The 24,366-nt window shown below is 45.1% G+C and overlaps 2 protein-coding genes and 1 non-coding gene across 3 annotated transcripts; 1 reads left to right on the top strand and 2 right to left on the bottom strand.

Moving 5' to 3' along the window:
* Positions 1–1,814: 1,814 nt before the first annotated feature.
* RPS9 (ribosomal protein S9) lies at positions 1,815–7,723 on the bottom strand. Its single transcript, XM_066374357.1, has 4 exons — positions 7,349–7,723; positions 6,948–7,070; positions 3,025–3,211; positions 1,815–2,064 (listed from the first exon to the last, which is right to left on the bottom strand). The coding sequence occupies exons 1-4, from the start codon at positions 7,443–7,445 to the stop codon at positions 1,887–1,889; spliced, it is 585 nt and encodes a 194-aa protein (XP_066230454.1). The 5' UTR covers positions 7,446–7,723; the 3' UTR covers positions 1,815–1,886.
* Positions 7,724–9,596: 1,873 nt separating this feature from the next.
* On the bottom strand, positions 9,597–21,775 carry LOC136399314 (ubiquilin-1-like). Its single transcript, XM_066374356.1, is given in 3 exon segments — positions 9,597–10,888; positions 20,984–21,367; positions 21,369–21,775. Coding segments are annotated over 3 exon segments (1,617 nt in total). The 5' UTR covers positions 21,545–21,775; the 3' UTR covers positions 9,597–9,831.
* A 967-nt stretch (positions 21,776–22,742) lies between these two features.
* LOC136401913 (U6 spliceosomal RNA) lies at positions 22,743–22,849 on the top strand. The gene has a single exon (XR_010750836.1). It is a non-coding gene; the product is annotated as a U6 spliceosomal RNA (small nuclear RNA).
* Positions 22,850–24,366: the final 1,517 nt, after the last annotated feature.

Here is a 24,366-nt window from a genome sequence, read left to right as displayed (position 1 = left end):
CAGACCCCACACTATAAGGAGGGGCCTGAGGGACCCTGGAAGGCCCAGGGTCTGCATGGACACTTGGGTAGTGACCCCAGCCAGCCTGGAAACCTGAGGTGGGCCCCGGCAGCTCCTGGGAGTTGACTGCTTCCAGAAACCTCATCATTACACAGCTGATAAACAGTCCCCACCCAAGGGGCCCCACTGACTGCAAGGACCCCATGGGACTGCCACCAAGGCCATAATTACCACGTGGCACCTCAGGCTGAGGCAGGGCCTTCTAGCCAGCCCCAGGGAGCTGCAGCTGTCACTGTAAAGCCCAGTACTTAACTGACCTCAGAGCCCAAACAGGGACCGACAGGGTACAAGGAAGCTGCAACCACGAAGGGGTTGCTCAACTCCATGGTGGGCTTCCTGAGACCCCGTCCCCTGCCTGACGCAACTTCGCAGCAAGGTAACGGGAAGCCACTCCCTCCTGACCACCAGGGTCTCCCCATCTTCCTGCTGCTGACGCAGGGGGAGGAGGGCCTTACAGAGCCACTAACTCCGTCCCCATTTCACCTCTTAAGACACAGACGTAGTCCTGGCCTGGGGTGGCACAGATTAAACGTCAATCTGGAATGCTGAGGTTGCCGGTTTGAAACCCCCGGTACATAAAAGAACCTGAGTTAATGCTTCCTACTCTTCCCCCTCCCTCTTTCTCTCACCTCTAAAATTTCAGTAAAATTTTTAAATTAAAAACAAAACACAAGACCTGGAAATTCTCCATCAACCACTCCCTCCCACCCCCAGAACAAGCATGAAATGAGCCTGTAGATCTTGTCAAACGCTGCCAATTAAAATTCAGCAACATGTAGTGGATGGGGCTGGTCTTAGCTTCCTCCCCACTCAGGACCAGGGTCCAGAGAGCAAGGGCTGAATGGGAACTGGCCCTGACCCGCACACGCTACTTCCTCTGCCTGGAAGTGATTTGTCAGCTTTCAGAATTTCCTTCTAGTTCTGCTTTTCATTTGATCAGAACGTTTTTTTGTTTGTTTTTTGGGAGACAGAGAGTCAGAGAGACAGACAGGGAGAGAGATGAGAAACATCAATTCTTCATTGTGGTTCCTTAGTTGTTCATTGATTTCTCATGTGCCTTGACCAGGGGGCTACAGTAGACCGAGTGACCCCTTGCTCGAGCCAGTGACCTTTGGCTCAAGCTGGTGAGCCTTGCTCAAATCCGATGAATCCGCATTCAAGCTGGCTACTTCTGGGTCTCGAACCTGGGTCCTCCGTGTTCCAGTCCTATGCTATATCTACTGCGCCACCACCTGGTCAGGCTATCTTTCTCTTTGAACTTCAGTGAAATTAAGTAATATTGGCCAAAACTTTGGTTCTGCCTCAAAGAACCTTCCCACCAACAGCCTCAGTCTCTGCTGTGGTCTCTGCTGTATGAATGTTCTGCTCAGCAGTGCAGTCCTCGCCCTAGGACCAGAACCCCCACCTACGGGTGCTCATGAGTATCTAGTGATGGCTTCAGCAGCGCCCCTAAAACTGGACAGGTCAGCACACCCTCACCGATGGCAGGCCTATTAGTGAAGCATTCTCGGTCGTTTGATGAATAGTAACTACACTTCCAGGGGCAATGATTTTGCAGTGTGTACAAATGCTGAAGTACACTGCACAGTGGACATGTAAACAGCCCACAAGGATCTGACCAAAGCAGGCTGGGTGACCAGGCCCTCCCAGGCAGGAAGCAACACTGACCACTGAGCTAGCTCGCAGCAGCTGCTACAGAACCCAGCTCCTGTTCAGGGCAGGGAGGGAAGAGACGCACCAATAAGGACCAGTGCTCAAGTGTTGATCTGTTTTATTATCTGATTGGAAAACCAGACACCCCGCCCATCCAGGGCAGAGAAGGGGGCCTAATCCTCCTCCTCGTCATCACCAGCTCCAGCCCCACCCTGGCCCTTCTTGGCGTTCTTCCTCTTCACCCGGCCAGGGCGGCCACCCCCATATGGAGAGCGGAGAGAGAAGTCGATGTGCTTCTGCGAGTCCAGACGGACAATGAAGGACGGGATGTTCACCACCTGCTTGCGGACCCTGGAAGTGGGGTGGATAGGTCAAGGGGGTGGAGGTCCCCACCCTGGACAAGACAGGTGCCGGTAGAGCCTCCCGACCCCAAGTCATCTGTACAGACTATGGGACAAGCTGCTCTCTCCTACAGAGGAGATTCAGGAGTGACCATACGAGACCACAGGGCAAGTGAGGTAAGGCGGCAGCGTATCAATCCAAGAGCAGACTTTCCCATAGTCAGAACTGCACCACACAAAGATCCATTATCCTGCGGTTTCGCGCAGGCGGCAGCCTGAGGCTGGGCTCCACGAAGTCACTTCCAATGAGGGAAGTGACTGCAGCTCTTGCCCATGGGCCACGGGGCTGGCAAAGGGCAGAGGCAACGATTCCATGCGCAAGCACCCTGCTCACTTACTGCGGCTTCCTCTGACTGGCCCCGGTTTACCCAGGGCAGCCAGTACGCGGACGGAGACCCAATGAGGAGCCGCTAGCCCTGCCTGGTCTCTCTGCCGTACCTGTGCCACGTCACACCCTGGGCTGTGGCCAACTTGCCAAGGTGACGCCCACAGTGCCAAGACTGCCATGGGTAGGATCGGGGTCTGGAATGACCTCACAAGTGGGCCTGAAGAGCACCGAACCCGCCCAAGGCAGGAGGGGCCCAATGACTGTTCTCTCATCTGTGGGACAGCAGAGCTATTACCTGCACAGCCGTCTGCGTGCCTGGCAGAGGCCTTCGCAAGGTGTACGGCTCAGGCCGCAGTGACCCTTGCGCTGGGCTATGGGGGGAGGGTGGAAGGTAACCCCCAGCCCCCCACAAGCTGTCTGTAGGAGTCAATCTGTACCCTCAAGGTGAGCCTGCACCTCTGTCATCTCCAAGGGCTGCACAGGAGACAGGGAGCACAGCAGGCTTAGGGAGGGCAACCTTCAGAAGGCATGGGGTGTGGGGGTGGAGGCCACGGGACTTGGGGAGCCCACCCAGGGCTATACCTGATGTGGCGCTGGCGGATCAGCACCCGCGCGTGGTGGATTGACTTGGCCAGGCCCAGTTTGAAGACCTGGGTCTGCAGGCGCCTCTCCAAGAAATCCTCGATCTTCAGGCCCAGGATGTAATCCAGCTTCATCTTGCCCTCATCCAGAACCCCGATGCGGACGAGGCGCCGCAGCAGGGCGTTGCCTGGCACGGAGAGAGGGGCTGTGAGCCAGCACGCTGGCAGCCCTCCCACTCGGTGGCTCCGTGCCAGGCTGCTGGGACATCGGTGGGAGGTAGAAGCTAATTCTGACCTAGGGCTCAATGTTCCAGCCACCGTGTGACTCATGCAACCCTCAGACCACTCTAAAGTGCGTTCCTATGGCTACATCCATCTCCCCAGAAGAGACTTGTGTTCTCATCTGGAAAAAGAGAACCTTCCTCAGAGTCATCAGAAGAAAATGAGAGAAGTTCCTGGAGAAGGGCTTGACGTCCACCTGCAGGACAAAAGCTGCTGCTCTGACTCCCGTGACAAAGCGTGGGGTTACGCCTCACCAGTTTCCTGCACAGGCTTACAGCGAACTGGCACCTTCACAGTAGGGAAAAGCCTAAAACTTCTGTCCTTGGAAAGACTAGTTCACTATTTATGAAATGGCTTACTGTCGTTCATTACAGCAAAAACAAAATTCGAGCCAAGCTCCATAAACAAGGGACCTACGTTTACCAGACACATCCTCACCTCCAGGGAGAGCTTAAAGGAAAGTTGGCCGACTTTGTGGGCAAGGGGCCCTTGGCATTACAACATGAAGCAAGCACTTAAGTGTCTTCGTTTCGGATCTCAAGATAGATATCAATGTATGCTGGTCAGTGCCTGGATGAACCAGCCAAATGTTGGCTTCCGAGACTCAGGTAAGCTTCTGGCCCCAAGTCACACCCCCAAGTGGGAAAGGCTGGATCTGGAAACAAGGCAGGGCTGTTCCAGGGAGGACCACCCCAGCGGGAGGGCTGCAGGCTCCTCCCCCTGCCCTGTGACTAACTGGCTCCCACTAGAAAGCAAGGTGCTGACTTCCCCCTGCAACTCCTACTTCTACTCTGGAAAACCACAATCCTCGAATACCTGCTGATCGTCATCCCACTGCCACAGGACTGCCATCTAACCATGAACCCGAGTAAGTTTCCCCAGGACTAGCTCTATCTTGAGAGAGAATCCCCAAACCACACCCAGCTGTGGCCCGCTCCCTACAATCTCTGGGATCTAGTTCCACCCAGTACCAGCTTCCATGGAGCAGGGGATTCTAGAACTTTAATGAGATTGTCAAAGGAGTGTATGAACTAACAAGATCTGGAAACCTCTCACATCCATGAGCCTGAGACAGATTTAGGCGTGTTAACTTTGCGATGGTTAAACAAGCTCCAGCCTTTATAACAGGTAATATGGATGATCACTGTCATGGTTAACAATGACAGCTTAAATCCAAAATCACTTCCTTCCTGCCCTGGCTCAGCTGGTTAGCACTGTCCTGATACACCAAGGATGTAGGGGTTGTATCCTACCAGGGCACATATAAGAATCAACCAATAAATACATGAAAGAGTAGAATAACAAATTAATATTAATGTCTGTCTCTCCTTCCTCTCTCTCAAATAAAAAAATAAAAGCCCTTTCTTCCTTAGTCATAGGTTGGGGGAAAAAATCATGTTACTCTGATTAAAAATTAAAGTAAAACAGCCCAGGTCAGTTGGCTCAGTGGCAGAGCAATGGCCTGACATAAGTCCCAGGTTTAATTTCCAGTCAGGAGCAGGCAGGAGTCTGTCTCTCTGCCCCCCTGTTTCTCACTTCAGAAAAATACAAAAAATGAAAATTAAGAAAAAAGCCACATACGTAAGAAATCCAGACCTGATTCCCAACCTCACCAGCTTCTCACCATGAATCAACATTCCCTGACCTCAGACTAAAAGCAGTATCAAGATCACAAGCTATGAGGAAGCCAGTGTTTGAAATAGCTAAAAACAAGTGCAGACACTTTAGGTAAATTGTAGGGTGCATAAATTTTATCCTATAAAAGCTGTTATAAAAAACAAATGATGCCCTGGCCAGATTAAAGTGTCACCCAGGCTTGCAGGTTTGATTCCCAGCCAGGGCACACACAAGAATCAAGCATCTGCCTGACCAGGCAGTGGCTCAGTGGATAAAGCATTGGACTGGGACTCAGAGGACCCAGGTTCAAAACCCCAAGGTCACCGGCTTGAGCACAGGGTCACTGGCTTGAGTGTGGGATCCTAGACATGACCCCATGCTAAATGACCCAAAGGTCGCTAGCTTGAGCAAGGGGTCACTAGCTCTTGCTGTAGCACACACACCCCCACCCCCGTCAAGGCACACATGAGAAAGCAATCAATGAACAACTAGGGTGCTACAACGAAGAACTGATGCTTCTCATCTCTATTCTTCCTGCCTGTCCCTCTCTGTCACAAGTGGGGAAAAAAAAGGAATCCAGCATCAACCAATATTACTATTTAAGTTTGGAAATGATGACAAATTTTTGTATTTCTTTAATCAATATGTTTAGTGATATGTACTGCATTATGTATATTTTAAATTTTATTAATAAAAGAATGGGAGGTAGGGATAGAGACAAATAGGAACACTCATCTGTTCCTGTAGGTACCCCAACTGGGAATCAAACTGGCAACCTCTGTGCTTCTGGACAATGCTCTAAACAACTGAGCTATCTGGCCAAGGCTGCATTATACACTGATGTGTGTATTAATATATACTGATCATGTATTAGACTTAACATACAAACACATTGATATAAAGGGGTAAAAACTGTAGCCTTTTCGTTCTCTGTGGCCTCTATAGAGATCCTAAGCAGCAAAATCTTTGTGTTGTGACATGCAGAAGTGGAGCAGAGTATTAAGCCATACTTGAGAATTAAAAAAAAGAAAAAGGAATCAACCAATGAATGCATAAGTGGAACATCAAATCGATGTTTCTCGCTCTCTAAAATCAATTTTTTTTAAAAGTTCAGAATTATCTACAGCCAGACTTCAGTCTGTTGAACTCAGTCTGTACTTATAGCTCTTCTGCACCTGGGGGATACAATGTTAAGATACTTCAGCAACTTAGGCAACCAACTTATTTCTTACACTTAGATACTGTTTCAAGTTTTGGTTACTTTCCCTAAACTTCCTCTAAAATCACCAAATTACCTCCCCATCCCTGAGATCTCCCTGGTCCTTACCATCTGTTCATCTGTAAGAGTAATTTCAGTAGTCATTCCCTACAAGGCTGCCATTCAGATTAAATAATGTATATGGAGAGTTTAGAAAAAAGCACTTAGCCAGTCCTTACAATAGATCAGCTGTTTTAGTACTACCTTCATCTTACAACCTGAAAGGTACTATTAACATTTGAATGTGATCATGTCCATCTTCAATTAGCTTCTCATCTCAAAACAGTTAAGACCTTAAACAAACATTAAAAATAACTTTCTTTCCTTTGACATCCACAAGTCCTCCCCTGTTCAGGCCTTTGCTAAATGTCACCTTGACCACCTTATTAAAGCAGGCAGATGTACACCGCCGAGCACCGTCCCTGCAATCACCATAAGACACTGCAGAAATATTACTGTCTATTCTCACCACCACCAGAACCATTTCATTACATTACAGTTATAGCCAGGTGCCCAAGCTTGGCTGCATTTTAAGTTCTAGTCAACAGTAAATTAGGCTCCAATGTTTGGATAAAACAAAGTCACACACATAAAGACTACAGAAAGGGATCTACACGCCCTTTTCTAACCCATGATTTCCACTAACCGCCTAGTTAAAAGGCTGGATCCACTTGTTCAATGTTATCACTTCTGATCACTGAACCAGCAGGCCCAGAAAACCGCAGCAGCCCTGCAACTCATCGCTTTCCTGTGGGCTCCATACACACCTTCAAACAGACGCCGTGGGTCTTTCTCGTCCAGTGTCAGCAGCTCCCGGGCAGCCTTGCGGATCTTGGCCAGGGTAAATTTGACCCTCCACACCTCACGTTTGTTCCGGAGCCCATACTCTCCTACAGAAAAAAAAAGGCGGGGGGGGGGGGGGGTTGCGGGGGTTGGGGTGTGTTGTCCGACGAACAGGCCGTTCCACGCACTAGTGCCAAAAGACGGATTGATGGCTTCGGGGCAGAAAAATCTTCCTAAACCACTAAGAGTTCGGAACTTGAGGAGGAGGGAGGGAGCACACCGGAGGACTTGAACAGTCAGAGCACATGGCCGGCCTCACGCACGTGCTAGTCTTCCCCCGACCCCTACCCCGGAATCCGAAACCCTCCCTGCCTTGCCCACTCACCGATCAGCTTCAGCTCTTGGTCAAGGCGGGATTTCTCAAAGGGTCTCCGCGGGGTCACGTAGGTTTTGCGACAAACCCAGCTCCGCGCCACCGGCATATTGGCTCCGCTAGCCCGTCTGCGCCTGCGCAGAAAGGAAAGCGCAATGCGACTTTCTCAGGCGGCGGCTGCGCAGTCCCACAGCTACGCTAGAATCCCGCGGCACTGAGAATGTCGCGACAACCGTCCCTAGAGCTTCTACAACCAGTATCACTCCACAAACGCGTCCTGTCCAACCACCCTATCTCACTCCCAACCTCTTCACCGTCCTACCGAAGCTCGGAAGGCCCGCCAGATCCTACGACCCCAAACCGAACTACACAGGACGGCACAACAGCTCACCTAAACGCAGCCCACGAAGAATGAAAAAGAGAAGCACGTACGCCTCGGCCGCGCTCTTATAGCAATGCTTCCGCGCTGTGACGTCATCACGCACGGCTCACCCTGCACCAATCAGAAAACACGCTGGTGGGCTGGAAAGCTATAGATGAATAACAAGAGGTTTCCCTGGTGTGGCGTTTGTTTAACGCGGCCGGATTTATCTCGGCTTGACCGGGAGACGGAGTACGGACGCCCGGGGAAATGGGGACGCTCCTCTGCCCCCGGGGTGGTGACTTAAGTCCAGCCATCTAGCCTCTGAGTCGGGAATAATGTTGGAAACATTGCGCCCACCTTCTAGGCCTCAGCCGGCTCCCACTCTGTGAAAGGACAGCCGGAATGCTGGAGCTTCTCGAACTCACAGCTCCTTCCAAATGACGCTCCGTGAATAATGAAGTCGTCATATTTCCCATCAGAATAGTGGCACCCCGAAGCGTAGCCAGAACCCAACCTGCCGTTTTGAACTGTGGCTACAAACCTGAGCAATGAGTGCAGAAAGTGGAATTCACGAAGCCGCAGTTGTGTGGCTTGCCCGAGGAGACGCAACTCAGCCTTCCATTCTGACAGGATTCCACTTTTGCCTTCCGTGCTTTTTGTAGACAACGGGAAAAAAACCCCAAAACACTAGGTAGAAATGCAGCCACTCTTGGAATGTTTATCACTTAGTGGCTTTGTTTACCGCTGAGGACAGTCACCCTCCCTCAGCGTGGACCTCATTAATTCATTTGTTGAGCAGCACAAGGAATTGTTCCACCCGGTGGCATATAGGCGTGAATAAAACAGCCCCTCTGCTCAAGGAGCTTAGTCTTAAGAAAACAGAAACAATAATTTGAAGGAAGTAAATCACTTCAGAGAGGGGTGCTGTAAAGCCAGCAGGCAGGGCCAGGGCCACCATCAGAGCAGCCTGGCCCATGCAGGTTCGCATTGGATTCGGACAGTCAGCAAAGAAACAGCGGAGCCAAAAACTGATGGGCCATAACCTTTAATCCTACCTTGCACCCGGCGGGCAAGTAAAAATACACACTGGGCTCCAAAACCCAGTCACACTCAGTGCTCACAAAGCCACTGACTTATCCGAGTTTCCTAGAATCAAAGGTTTCTAGCTCACCAACCTTCTTCTCCTCAGTTCCCCATTTCCTTCCTTATCCCAGATACGAACTCTACACAAACTGGCATCTCACTCAGCACTCCGCCATCTTGGCTGCTTCTCCTGGCCTCCTCCACGTGGCCTCCTTTAGCTGCTGGCTCTACTCTCTCCGCTCTCTCATGCTAACCTCAGGAACCAAGAGCCAAACTCCCGCTCCGTTCCCATTTTATAGTGTAGAAATCCAAACCCTTAATCCAATATACATAATAGGGAAGTCTCTTAATACAAAGTCACTTCTCTGAGGCATGATAGGATTGTACCACCTTACACCAAAAAGGGTAGGAAAGGCTTAATCCCAAAACCAAGCCCCAGGCTACAAGGATTCTGCCTGCCTTTAGCCCACCCCAACACACATTAATACCACCTGGGCAACGGCCTCTTTAACAAAGTGAGCATAATACATTTTATCTGCCCAACAGGTGCCATAAAGAAAATAAATTACCAATAATGATAGGGAAGATAGTACTTCGGATAAGATGGTCCCAGTCGGACTGTTGAAGGAGGTGGCTTTTTTTTTTTTTTTTGCTTCTTTTAATGCATTTATTCTACATAAATTACTACCATAGGCTAATGTTTAAAAAGCAAATAAACTGAACAGATGCAGGACAAAAAATAAATTGTTCACCTAACTATAAAAGGTGATTTTAAAAAAAAATACAATTAATGCAGAAGTGTTTTGATGCATGCAGTAGCCTTAAATGAAAAAGCATTGATTCCCATTGTTCCACCAAAAGAAAATAAAACAAAACAAAAACAGAGAAACCCACACATCTTACTGCACTCCACCTTAAAATGCATCATATTGGGTTTGATTATAACAGCACAGAATTCCAAAAGTCAAAATGAAATAAAGCAAGTATTTTAAAGATTTAAGAGCCGTTATCAAAAATAAATTACATTTTTCAAGATACAGAAATGCTGCTATGATGGCTGGGAGCCCAGTAACCTTTCAATAGCTGCGTTGATATCACCTCCTGTTGCTATCAGCGCTTGCAAGTTTGCTTCGCGGTTCAAAAATCCCATTGCACTGAGTTGTTCCAGTTGTTGCTGAAATCTGACTTCTGGATTCTGTAGCTGAGGATTCACTCCAACAAGAGCCTGCAGCATTTGTTGGATAAACTGCTGGTGTCCAGGTTCCGTGGTTCCTGCAGTGGGACTTGGGTTTTCACTAGGGGCAGAGCTAGAGCCATTGGTTCCTGAAGAGCCTCCAGTGCTTCCCAATGCCCCTAAGCCAGGATTAAACCCTGGAATGAGGCCGGGGGCTTCCATTGCTAATGTCTGTAAACCCTGCTGAATCTGCAACAAGGCCTGCATTGCTCTAGGGTTTGACATCGCGGATAATGTATCAGGATTCTGCATTTGTTGGAGGAAAGTTGGGAGCTGTTGTCTCATTTGTTCTTGAAGCTGAGGATTTCCAGCAAATAGGGGGTTATTCAGCATCATCTGCGCAGCAAGGTCAGGGTTCTGGCTTAGTGACTGCATCATGCTTCGCATGTAGGGGGCGGACAACATGTTTTGCATAAGTTGTGGGTTTTCAGTTATTTGTTGCAACAAGCTCTGCATTCCTGGTGTGTTGAACATACTAGCTCCTACTCCAGGCCCCCCACTTTGTGCAGCAGAAGTCTGCCCAGCAGTGCCACTGGCAGTACTACTACCTGTTCCCCCCACAGTGTTGGTGGTGCCACTGGAAGCTGATGAATTCTGGGAAGTCTGTGGAGCCCATGGATTAGGTAATGGACCTCTATTTTCTGTACGGGAAGGCTGATTACCTTCACCTGAGGATGCATTGCTTACTAAGGAAGCAAATGGATTGCCACCAAACTGCTCTTGTGCAGCACTCAGCATTGGTTCCTGAATATCTGTGTACATACGCCGTAAAGCATTGTATCCCCCTGGAATGCTTTCCAGGTTACTCAAGGCTCGGTCCTGGTTTCTCATCATTTCCTGCATCATTGCTGGATTCCTGGCAAGTTCCAATGTGCCGGGGTCCAGCCCCAGGGGGGATCCAGGGGTCCCACAGGAGGAGACGGCGTCGGCGAAATCGAGTGAGAGAGCCGAATTCTTTTCTTTCTCTTTATTCTCTAGTTAGCATTTACTGCCAGGCATCTCTACCAAACGCTAGTACAGCTCCTTTTTTATACACACACACCAAGTTACAATTACATGGTATTAATCATTGCTTCTGTTTCACTATGTTTACATGTTTCCAGATAACAGTTAATTTATATCTGTAAACTACAAATCAGGTGGCAAATCATTCAAAGTACAATTAAAAAATAACTTGAATAGCGATAACATCGGTAAAAGCCTTTAAAGGATTAGTACTAACTAATAACTCAACTTTACTGTTGTTGTGAGTCAAGGGGCAGAGAGAGATTAACAGACAAAATCATTAGGGAGTAGCAAAGGACCACCGCTTGCTCAGGCAAATGGCCTTGAGTTTATGCAGTGTCCTGACTTTTCTCACAAGATAACAAAAGGCTTGCCCATTAAGGAATTGACATAACATTAAGAGTAACTTTTGCTTAAAGATATATAGAGTGCACCTGCAAGATAGCTAGTAGCAACATAATATCAGAAGGCATTAATTGCTATTGCTTCTATGGATGCCCCCCCCCATACCTCTCATTATCAGAAGAAAGAATTTTTGGAAAAGTTTATAAATCTCATGAGTGTCTCACTGAGAAAGTCCAGCAACTGCCTTCAGTCATAAAACAATTCTCTTAGCAAAACATTCTTTTCTTGCTGACTGCATTCCTATCCCAGGCCATGCAACGGGCCATTCCATAACACCTTACCTAAGATTCTATTGTCTAGTCAAACTTTATTTATTTACTATATTCACACACTAGCTAAGTTCTAACTATATTCTTTCTAACATGATTAATAAGAAATTCTCCTACAAACTTAACCCTTTATGAGGGATATCATAGCCAGCCTCTTATGTTTATGAGCCCAGTTCAAGGGGCTTACAGGCTTTTCTGTGGAACTTACACCTTCTGTCTCATTTCCAAAGAAATTACTACAAATCTACAGGGAAAGTACGGTACTATTATCCCTGTGCCACAAATAATAGCACACACCCAGAAAAAGGGGGGATATAAGGCCAGATTAATTCAAAAGATTAAAGGGGGAAGTGTTGTTGTGCCTTTCCTTGCGGTGACTTTGTCAACCCGCAGCTGTTGGTCTTACTGCGGTGACTCTATCTTCTTTTGCTGTGACTTTGTCAGCCAGCAGTTGTGGATCTTCTTCTGCTGTGACCTAGTTAGCCAGCATTAGTGGATCGGCTCCCGACATCTCCCCCTTTTTTATTATTTAAATAAAGCTTTTGTATTTTCACCGTTGTTTCTCTGAGATTGCTGTTTAAGAGTCGGAATATGACTGGAAGGACAAGAAGAGTGATAATTGCCACAGCTATTATTATGCCTATATCAGTAGCCAGAGAGGTCAGGCCATGCATAGAAAACATACTTTTAATGTTTTCAACAAATTGATCAGCTACTTCTGAGGCAGAGACTAAAGAGCCTGAATGTCCTAAGTTTTGTATCTGCTGATGTAATTCCCTCAAATCTAAACTAATATCACTATTATTCCATACACCTAACAAATGATTCTGTACATTATTCCATGCTATGATAGACTGATTATATTCTAAAGGAGTCACACATATCCACCTGAATCCTGCATGGCATCTAAGAGTCATTCTAGCCTTCATAGCTAACAACTCATTACATATGTGAATAAAAGCCTCCTCTAAAGCATTCACTTTCAATTCTAACTTCCTATCTATAGTCTCCTGTACTGCTAATGCAAGAGATATATTACGAGATAAACTATCTACATGATTTGCAGTGTGAACTGATTGAGCTAAAGCAGTGGTGGAAGCAGCTACAGATCCTATAATAGCAATAAGAGCAGTAATTCCCAAAATCAATTCAGCAACAAATCGCTTTCCTCGATGGTGAGCAAGCGCTTCAGAAGCAGCCTGTAGTGCATGCAACCCTGGGTCATCATACCAAGGCTGAGACAGACTAACAGGTAACATCACATAAGGTGGCTGTCGCAAAATAAACATAACTTGAGCTTTGGTGTCAATAGATAGACAGTTTGTTAAAACACAGCGAGAGCAGGAAATGCTAAACATAGAATTATAAGTACTAACAGAAAGATTACTGTCCATTGTAGCAATCAAGAGTACATAAGGAGCCTGTACACAAGCCTGAACAAAAATATTCTGAGCAGGATAAGGGTAAGGCCTAACCAAATATGCTGGTGCAGCAGCTGCAATTAGCTGCCAAAGCTTTGTTTGATACCTGGTGGTTAATTCATCCTGATAAGTCAGCTGTGCAGGTATCCATCCAGCAGACTGCCAACGTGTGATGATTTTATTTAAAGGATTATATTTATCTGACCAACTGTAATCGTCTTTCATTTCCTGCACTAATTTTCTATAATCATATTCAAAATAAGGACTAGACCAATCTTGTACAGTGAAATTAACAGCATATGCAGTATAATTCATATAATTGTAATATGCACATTCTTGCCATGGGGGAAAACCAAATCTATTCTCTACAGACCACCAGTAAGGCTCTTGAGTTGCCTTTTTTGGAGGATAAAGTTTACATGGGTGAAATCCCTTAGGAGGCAATGTAACAGGATTATACTCATGGGTGTCAGGGCCTCCAGGCATTAGAATTGTGAGAGACCATAAGTCTCTTGTTGGGTGTCCAGGTTTATTACTTTTAGGAGAGTCAGTCAAAATAGTCTTAAGTGTAGTAGAAAAACATCCAGAAATCTTGTGAGTATTATTAAACATAAAACATATAGGTACCTTATCTGTTTTTCCATGAAATGAGAAATTTGAATCAGTTTTATGCATAATAAAAGAACTACATGATCCTCCCAAAAACTTAGTATGATTATTAAACACAGGTATATCATCTCCTCCCCAAGTAACAGGCTTAACTAATGGTGGATTTGGAATATAAGCCCAATAAGATTTGTTTTGTCCAGTAGCCTCAACATTAAGTACCTGAATTGAAAGTACAGCTAGCATAGCAATAAACATATTAACAGGGTTACGCTCTATATTTTGCTGACGACAAATTGAATCAGCCCTTTCAGACAACGCCTTCAACTGGCCCCAGGTTGGTGGGTTGACAGTTCGAGTAGAGCGAGCCATCCGTTGATAGGGAGGTCGTCTAGCTCCCTGTAGTGACAATCGCTGTATCCCTCGAGTAACAGGATCATACGGAGAGCTCCTTGATGACCTCTGCTGGGAAGTCACTGATGACGCGGGTGGCACAGAAGTCTCCTCCGGGCTGGATGGTGTATAAGGAGGAGGAGGGAGATAAGGAGGGGGCGGCGGCGGCAGCGGAGACCTCCGGCGAGGCATGGCGAATCAGCCGGTCTGGGATCCAAAGAGGCGAGTCAGCGTCCTGTGGAAATATACAAGCATACCCTCTCCCTTGAGTTAAAATTACATCTGGACCTTTCCATTGACCTGTCAATAAATCCTTCCACTTTGCCATTGGTTTAGGCTTATCCAGATCCAGATTCCAGTGTCTCAGCATGCGAGTGTGGCCTTGAGAGTCTGAATTAAGATTGTTAATGACAAACAAAGCATGATTTAAAAGCTGATGTGGGGAACTATATTTTAACTCACCTTCCTGTAGTTTTTGAATCTGCATTTTCAGGGTCTGATGAGTCCTTTCTACTATACCTTGTCCCTGTGGATTGTAAGGGATGCCAGTAATATGTGAAATATTAAAGGTGTTACAAAACCTTTTAAAGGCAGCTGATGTATATGCTGGAGCATTATCAGTTTTAATAGCCTTTGGCATTCCTAGAATAGCAAAGCAGTGAAAAAGATGTTGTACTACATCCTTAAAGGCCTCTCCAGTTCGTGCAGTACAAGCAACAACATTTGAAAAGGTATCAACACAAACATGTACATAGCAAAGTTTGCCAAAAGATGGAATATGACAGACATCCATCTGCCAAAGGTCATTGGGTCGGAGTCCTCGTGGGTTAACTCCAAAACTACGATTAGAAAAGTGAGTAGGGCAAGTGTTACAGCTACGCACGATAGCTCGAGCAGCTTCACGAGATAGTTGAAACTGCCACCGGAGTGCAGATGCATTCTGGTGATGTAAAGCATGTGAAAGTTTAGCTTCTTCTACTGCTGTAAACACTGCTTTCTGCTGTGTAAGAAAATCAGCAAGACGATTTCCTTCGTGTAGTGGCCCTGGAATAGAAGTGTGAGAGCGAATGTGGCCGATAAAGAAAGGGAGAGTTCTGGAATGAATCTGCTTTTGTAGGCTGCTTAAAAGTGAAAAAATCGTGGTTAGATGATGTGGTAAAGAAGCAGTTTCAATGTGAGGAAACATTTTAACTATATACTGTGAATCAGTGAACAAATTAAAGGGAACATGTTTCAATTTTTGAAATGCTGTTATAACAGCAATAATTTCTGTTTTTTGCGCTGATTTCTCCTGAGTTTCAGTGATAATATGCTCATTCCCTATAATTGTTACAGCTTTACCATTAGATGAGCCATCAGTAAAAACCAGTGCAGCTGGTGGTGGCAGCGGATTTCTAGAAGTCTTAGTGGGAAAAATTACTGATTGTCTTTTTAGAAATTGCAGCAGTGGGTGAGCAGGAAGATGAAATAAAACCTGCCCTGTAAAATTACTAAAAGCAATTTGCCATTCTGAATTTAGCTGTAATAATGCTTGAAATTGATCCTTATTATAAGGAACAATGACTTCCGCCATTTCTTTACCAAACAACTCTCTGCTGCGGTTTCTTCCTTTAATTATAAGAGTAGCCACCAAATCAGTATAGGGCATAATAACTTTCTTGTGAGAGACAGGTAAGTGAAGCCACTCTAGAGGGCCATTCTGCCACAAACATCCGGTAGGAGTGTGTTCAGTGGCTAAAATCACAAGCTGCCATGGTTCCTCTATAATAACTCTGACTAAATGTTGATTATTAATTACTTCTTCTATTTTTCTAAGAGCTTTTGCCGCTTCTTCTGTAAGCTCTCGAGGAGAAGTTGGATCAGCATCTCCTCTCAAAATATCAAACAATGACTTAAGCTCTGCTGTAGTTAATTTCAAATAGGGTCTGATCCAATTAATGTCTCCCAATAATTTTTGATAGTCATTTAGAGTTTTTAAATGATCTTTTCTTAATTGTAACTTTTGAGGACTGACAATGTCTGTAGACAGAACACGTCCCAAGTAATTAAAAGGTGGCTGTACTTGAATTTTTTCAGGGGCAATTTTTAATCCAAAATTCTGTAAAGACTGAGTTGTTTCTTGTAAAATATTATGCAATTTTTCCCGATCAGGCAGAGCAAGCAAAATGTCATGCATATAGTGAATTAAATAAAGATCAGGATATTTTAATCTTATTGGATCTAAAGCTTGATTCACAAATTTTTGACAAAGCGTGGGACTGTTTTTCATTCCCTGGGGTAATACCTTCCATTGATATCTCTCATAAGGTTGTTTAAAATTTTCTGATGGCAGACTAAATGCAAACCTTCGACAATCCTGTGTAGCTAATGGTATAGTAAAAAAGCAGTCCTGTAAATCTATAACAATTACACTGTAGCCATGAGGCACCGCAACTGGTGAGGGGAGTCCAGGTTGTAATGACCCCATATCTTCCATAGTGGCATTTATAGCCCTAAGGTCCTGTAGCAACCTCCATTTTCCTGATTTCTTTTTAATAACAAAAATAGGAGTATTCCATGGACTGTTAGAAACTTCTATATGTCCATCCTGTAATTGCTGCATAACTAATTCTCTGGCTGCCTTAATTTTTTCTGAACTCAGGGGCCACTGTTCTATCCATACTGGGTTGTTAGATTTCCAGTTAATAGGATCGGCAGCAAATAACTCAGTGGCCCCAACTATAAATTTGTATATCCTATACCATGTCTTCCTTGATTTTCTAACGTCTGAATTGGATATACTTGGCCCTGCTGTTTCTTTCCTAGCCCTCGATTAGGATCAAAACCCATCTGTAACATTTGTGCAGTTACTTTTGAATCCGGGCTGTACATGAAAACACCCATTTGTTCTAAAATGTCTCTCCCCCAGAGAGATAATGGTATACTTGAAATTACATAGGGGCAGAAAGTTCCTTGGTTATTGTCTTCATCCTGCCAGGTTAATATTTGAGAACTTTTAGCAACATTTGAAGCCTGGCCAAGTCCAACTAATGAGGTTGGAGTTGACTGAGTCGGCCAGGCTCGAGGCCAATCTTTGCCAGCAATGCAGGAGACGTCTGCCCCGGTATCTAAAAGCCCCTCGATTTCTTTTCCAGAAATCTTTAATTTCTTTAGTGGCCGAACTTTCTTAATTTCTTGTATCCAAAACACAAAATCACTGGAGCCAAAGGCACCTTCTCCCCGTTTTTGTTCAGATATAGGCTTTCCGATGGGACAGTAAGGCAATAGTAAAAGCTGAGCAATTCTTTGACCAGGATAAATCTCAAGCGTTTTAATTGGGGGAGCAATCATTATTTTTATCTCCCCTTCATAGTCCGAATCAATTATTCCTGGCATTACGTATATTCCTTTTAAAGATGTTGAACTTCTGCCAATTAATAATCCAACCATTCCTTTAGGAAGGGGACCTTTAACTCCTGTTGGTAATGTAACCGCCGGACTGTCAGGGGTTAATATTGCTGAGGCGGTGGAACAGAGGTCCAGTCCTGCGCTGCCTGGGGTTGCCCTGGTGAGGTCTGAGACGGACCGGAGTTGACAAATGGATTCAGGCTGGCCCCAATTGTTATCGGGGCCTGAGGCTGGCCCCCTTGCCAGTTTCCCTGATTGCTACTTTGATTACTTGTCAGATTTGAATTATGTGGGGGCTGCCATTCTATTCCTAACTTTGGTCCTAATGGCTGTCCGTTTTTGTGAAATTTAGAACGACACTGCTTTGCCCAATGAAATCCTTTTTGACAGCGTGGGCACAAAGTCTTAGGTAATGGGACATTATTATTAGTATTATTAATTATGGGAGCTGTCTCTTGCACTCCTGGGCCTGCTTGCTCACTCTTGTTAGGGCATTGTCGGCTAAAGTGGCCCGTTTGATTACAAGTAAAGCAAGTAAGACTTCCCTTAGAGGAAGCTTCATTGACAGAAGGCATTTTTCCTTGATACATAGTCTTAATAAATTGAGGATACGTTTCTCCTTTTAAAGCTGCAGCAATAGTTACTCCCTGAACAAAAGCAGGATTTACATCCTGACAGGCTTTGATGAAATCTCCTATCGTTCCTTCTCTCCTCACTGACCGCAACATGGCCTGGCAAGTGGAATTAGCATTTTCATAAGCCAACTGTTTAATTATAATATCTCCTGCTGCCTCATTTGAAATAACTCTTCTTACTGCTTGAATCAACCGAGCAACAAACTCCTCATAAGGTTCATCACCTTTCTGTTTTACTCCTACCACAGTAACATCTCCACCAGACGAAGCTGGCAACTTTCTCCAAGCTGATATAGCACAACCATTCACTTGTATCAAAGCTGGTTTAGAAAGTTTTAACTGTTCACTAACATCAGCAAATTCTCCTTCTCCCGTAATCATTTCTCTAATCACAGGATTATGAGTCCTCCTGTTCCTAACTGCCTGTTGTTTAGCTTGCTCCTCATATTCAGCTCTCCAAAGGAGATAATTTCCTCCAGATAAACAAGCTTTAGCCACTTGTTCCCAATCATAAGGAGTCATCCAATTATGAGAAACTGTTTCTATCAAAGACATAGTATAAGGAGAGGTGGGTCCATATTGACTGCAAGCCATTTTCAACTCTTTCAATAATTTATAAGAAAGCGGCTCCCATGTAGGATCCTCCTCATCATCAAATTCACCAGCCACAGCCACAGGAAAACATAATGCCAAATCAGTTTCCCCTTGGTCGCAAGAAGCTTGAATTGCCTTCTGCAACCCTGTTAACCCTGATGATTTTTTCTTTTCATTAACATCTGGTGATTGTACTGGTAGAGGCAAAGACATTTTAATAGCCTTATTTTCATCCTTTTTGTCAGTCTTGGAGGAATATAATATGGGCAAGACTGTTTTTGACTTCCAATCCTCATTATTCCTATTATATTTAGCTGCCTCATCTTCTAATTCAGCCTCATCTGTTGGAGATAAATGATTTTCACTATCATCCTGATGTTTACTTAATTTTAAAGAGGCCATAGCATGATTTGTAGTATCTTGAGAGTGCCTTCTATTTCTAATTAACGGAGTCTCTTCTTTTGGAGGAGCAGTTGCCTTAGAAAGTTTATGCATCTCATGTTCTGGATCTAAGGCATCTTTAATCAAGCTCCATAAAGCAAATGCATCAACTGGGACCTTTTCTGGTCCATGTAGCTCATAATAAAGTTTTAAATCTTCTCCAACTTTAACCCATTTCTCGAAACTAAGCGTTCCCTCATCTGGAAACCATGGAGAACATTTTTGTACGAATTTCATAAAACGAGCTACTTGTTTAGTGGAAACATTAACTCCTTTTTGGGAAAGTGTATACTTAATGACTTTTATAAAGAGTCTTCTTTCTTTAGACTCAGTATGGCCCATGACTTCTCAAAATCTTAAGTTCTGAAATTCTCCACCTATCCTCACCCTGTCTTTCTTACAGGGGGGTCTGCAGCACCCTGAGTGGAGTCCTAGCCGTCCCGAGACAACGAGGGGGGATTACCTGTAGGTCCCTGTATCAGGCGCCAAATGCCGGGGTCCAGCCCCGGGGGGGATCCAGGGGTCCCACAGGAGGAGACGGCGTCGGCGAAATCGAGTGAGAGAGCCGAATTCTTTTCTTTCTCTTTATTCTCTAGTTAGCATTTACTGCCAGGCATCTCTACCAAACGCTAGTACAGCTCCTTTTTTATACACACACACCAAGTTACAATTACATGGTATTAATCATTGCTTCTGTTTCACTATGTTTACATGTTTCCAGATAACAGTTAATTTATATCTGTAAACTACAAATCAGGTGGCAAATCATTCAAAGTACAATTAAAAAATAACTTGAATAGCGATAACATCGGTAAAAGCCTTTAAAGGATTAGTACTAACTAATAACTCAACTTTACTGTTGTTGTGAGTCAAGGGGCAGAGAGAGATTAACAGACAAAATCATTAGGGAGTAGCAAAGGACCACCGCTTGCTCAGGCAAATGGCCTTGAGTTTATGCAGTGTCCTGACTTTTCTCACAAGATAACAAAAGGCTTGCCCATTAAGGAATTGACATAACATTAAGAGTAACTTTTGCTTAAAGATATATAGAGTGCACCTGCAAGATAGCTAGTAGCAACATAATATCAGAAGGCATTAATTGCTATTGCTTCTATGGATTCCCCTATATTCCTCTTTATTATCTGAATGAAAAACCTTGGGAAAGTATATAAATCTCATGAGAATGTCTCACTGAGAAAGCCCAGTAACTGCCTTTAGTGATAAAACAAGTCTTTTAACAAAACATTTTTTACTAGCCAGCTGCACTCCTATCCAAGGCCATGCAACAGGCCACTCCACTCCACTTTACCTAAGATTCTAATGTCTAGTTAAACTTTATTTATTTACTATATTCATATACTAGCTAAGTTCTAACTATATTCTTTCTAACATGATTAATAAGAAATTCTCCTACAAACTTAACCCTTTACGAGGGATATCATAGCCAGCCTCTTATGTTTATGAGCCCAGATCAAGGGGCTTACAGGCTTTTCTGTGGAACTTACACCTTCTGTCTCATTTCCAAAGAAATTACTACAAATCTACAGGGAAAGTACGGTACTATTATCCCTGTGCCACAAATAATAGCACACACCCAGAAAAAGGGGGGATATAAGGCCAGATTAATTAAAAAAATCAAAGGGGGAAGTATCGTGCCTTTCCTTGCGGTGACTTTGTCAACCCGCAGCTGTTGGTCTTGACTGCGGTGACTCTATCTTCTTTTGCTGTGACTTTGTCAACCAGCAGTTGTGGATCTTCTTCTGCTGTGACCTAGTTAGCCAGCATTAGTGGATCGGCTCCCGACACCAATGTTTGTCTCATAATATCTGGATTATTCAGCATATGACTAATTTCTGGATTTCTCTGTATCAACTGCTGCATTTGTGGATTGGTCATAATTAACTGCCTCATCAGGTCAGGATTTGAAAGCATGCTCTGGACAAAGGGATTCTCCATGATTTGGACCATCATTTCAGGATTGGACATAAGTTGCCGCTGCATCTGGCTTTGTAGTTCAGAGAAGTTGATAGTATTCAAACCCAAGCTACTCAGACCTGCAAGTCCTCCAAGGCCACCTAAACCAAAAGCGTTGCTAGTGGCAGAACCAGATGTGGAGTTACTATTAGAAGCTGAAGTGGTCGTAACGTTGCTTCCACTGGTATTTGTTTGCTGGGCTGAATGATCCTGAGACCTGCTGAACGGAGCTGTTCTCGGGCACGGCGAACTCCTCTTTCTCCTTCGGGGTCTTCACAGTGACTTTCATGATCTTAGGCTCCGCGGAGGCAGCGGCCGCGGAGCCGCCGGCACCTTCGGCCGCCGCGGCGCTCTCCTGAGAGCTCGGAGGGCCACCGCTTTCACCATTCTCGGCCATGGCGGCGGCGGCGGTGACTCAGGAGGGAGCAGGCGAGCGAGGGGGAGCCAGCAGACGCCAAGAGCCGGCTGGCCCGGACAACGGAGAATGCAGGACGCGCCGCCTTACTGGCAGCAGGCGCAGGGCCGCCCTGACAGGTGAGGGGCCGCAGAGCCGGGTGTGGGCTCCGGCGAAGGCCCGGGACGGGCGCTCAGCAGCCGCCGTATGTTCGGACGCCGCTCACTCTCAGCGACATCCACAAGCGCTGCCGCTGCTTCCTCCTGCCACCCCCTCCCCCCGCTTTTTTTTTTTTTTTTTTTTTGAGATTCAAGAATAAAAAGGCTTTGTGCCTCTTTATCAAAAACATCAGTTTCTATTCTGAGGTTCGTTTCCAGAACAGGATAAGTGTTCTGAAATCTTACTCTGTCTTTTGTCATCATCTTACCCTCAGCCCCTAGGATTATTTCCTCTAGTCCTTGTGTCTCTGGAGTACTCCCATTCACACCAAGGGCTTTATCATCATCAGATAATGTTTAATAAGCAATTTAAATATGCAAGGCTTTGGGCTAAACAGGTCATCTGGATTTTTTAAATTCTTGTGACACATGATTTCTGTCACTAAAAACAATAATAGGTGGTGGTCTAAAATGCTTACTGTGTATGAGGCATTGTTCTAAGAATTTTACATGTATTAATTTATTGAATCCTCAATATGTACATAAAGAATGCTCTCGGAGAAGTTGTCCTCGCTCATTAAGGGCTACTCATACTATTATCAATCCTATTTCACAGAGATTGCACTGAGGGACCAAAAGATGGTTACAGCCTGACCAGGTGGTGGCGCAGTGGATAGAGCGTCGGACTGGGATGCTGAGAACCCAGGTTCAAGACCTCGAGGTCGCCAGCTTGAGCACGGGCTGATCTGGTTTGAGCAAAAAAGCTCACCAGCTTGGACCCAAGGTCGCTGGATCCAGCAGGGGGTTACTCAGTCTGCTGAAGGCCGGCGGTCAAGGCATGTATGAGAAAGCAATCAATGAACAACTAAGGTGTCGCAATACGCAATGAGAAACTGATGATTGATGCTTCTCATCTCTTCATTCCTGTCTGTCTGTCCCTGTCTATCCCTCTCTCTGACTCTCTGTTTCTGTTAAAAAAAAAAAAAAAAAAAAAACAAACAAACAAAAAAAAAAAAAAAAAAAAAAAAAAAAAGATGGTTACAGTGCTCGCTTCGGCAGCACATATACTAAAATTGGAACGATACAGAGAAGATTAGCATGGTCCCTGCGCAAGGATGACACGCAAATTCGTGAAGCGTTCCAAAAAAAAAAAAAAAAAAAAAAAAAAAAAAAAAAAAAAGATGGTTACAGAACTTGCCAAGGTTACACAATGTGGCCTTACTGGTGGTGGCACACAGAATTGAGCATCAGCTTGGGACCTGAGTACCGCTGATTGAAACCCTGAGGTCACCGGCCACAGCACAGGCTCATCAGCTTGAGCACAGGGCTTGCCATTTTGAGCACAGGATCATCGATAGGATCCCAAAGTCACTGGCTTGAGGCCCAAGGTCACTGGCTTGAACCGTCAACCTCAGCATCTCAGGTTGACGCTTTATCCATTGGACCACCACAGGTCTGGCTGGGCCACAATATATTTTCTAAAGACTGTTTATTTAGAGCACTTTAGGCTCAAAGCAAAACTGAGAGGAAGGTATAGATTTACCAAACTGCCAAACTGTCTTCCAAAGTGACTATCATTCGCATTACCACCAGTAACAAATGAGATATATAGTTCTAGTTCCTCCACATCCATACCAGCATTTGCTGTTGTCAGTGTTCTATATTTTAGCCATTCTAATAGGTGTACAGTGGCATGTTGTTGTTAATTTGTATTTCCATAATGACATGATGTGGAGTATCTTTTCATATGCTTATTGGCCTTCTCTATTTTCTTTTATGAGTTGTTTTGGGCCCATTTTATTCAGTTTTTTTTTAATACCTCTTTTATTGGGGGGGTATTTATTCATTTTAGAGAGGAGAGAGAGAAAGGGGGAGGAGCAAGAATGCTCCCATATGTGCATTGACCAGGCAAGCCCAGGGTTCTGAACTACCAATCTCAGAGTTCCAGGTTGATGCTTTATCCACTGCACCACCACAGGTCAGACTCAAGGTGTTTTTTGTTAGATTTTATTTCTTTATCTTAGAGAGAGGAGAAAGAGAGGAGGGGGTGGGGTGGAGCAAGAAGCATCAACTCATAGTTGCTTCTACTATGTGCCTTGACCAGGCAAGGCTGGGAGGGTTTCAAACCGGTGACCTCAGTGTTCCAGGTTGATGCTTTATCCACTATGCTACCACAGGTCAGGCCTAGGGCCCATTTTCTAGTTGTTTTCTTATTGTTGAGTTCTAAGAGTTATTTGTAAATTTGGACAACAGTCCTGTATCAAATGTTTCTTTTTCAACATTTTCTGTTTAATGTTTTAACGAAATCCAGCTTATCAGTTTTTTCTTTCACAGATCATGCGTTGGTGTTGCATCTACAATCATTGCCTCCTGACTGGTGGTGGCACAGATGATAGAGCAGCAACCTGCAACACTGAGGTCACCAGTTTGAGCACAGGCTTACCGGCGTGAGCATGGTATCACTGGCTTGAGTGTGAAAGCATCAACACGATTTAAAGGTTGCTGACTTTAACCCAAGGTCACCAGCTTGTGAGCAGGCAATCGTTGGCTAGACTTGAGCCCAAGGTCACAGGTCCAATCCCCAGTCAAGGGGATTCTCAGATATATGAGAGCACTTAATGCACAACTAAAGTGAAGCAACAACAAAGTAATGCTTCTCTTTGTCTC

This window comes from Saccopteryx leptura, chromosome 3 (genome assembly GCF_036850995.1).
Source record: "Saccopteryx leptura isolate mSacLep1 chromosome 3, mSacLep1_pri_phased_curated, whole genome shotgun sequence".
Classification (NCBI taxonomy): domain Eukaryota; kingdom Metazoa; phylum Chordata; class Mammalia; order Chiroptera; family Emballonuridae; genus Saccopteryx; species Saccopteryx leptura.
The sequence above is the reverse complement of the archived record's forward strand: the minus strand, read 5'-3'. Positions and strand labels throughout refer to the sequence as shown.

Excerpts from the sequence above, each read along its gene's own strand:
- RPS9 (XM_066374357.1), bottom strand. The coding sequence starts at position 7,445 with ATGCCGGTGGCGCGGAGCTGGGTTTGTCGCAAAACCTACGTGACCCCG. Across the intron at positions 7,071-7,348 it reads CCAAGAGCTGAAGCTGATCG|GAGAGTATGGGCTCCGGAAC; the intron begins GTGAGTGGGCAA and ends TTTTTTCTGTAG. Across the intron at positions 2,065-3,024 it reads ATCCGCCAGCGCCACATCAG|GGTCCGCAAGCAGGTGGTGA; the intron begins GTATAGCCCTGG and ends CCCCACTTCCAG.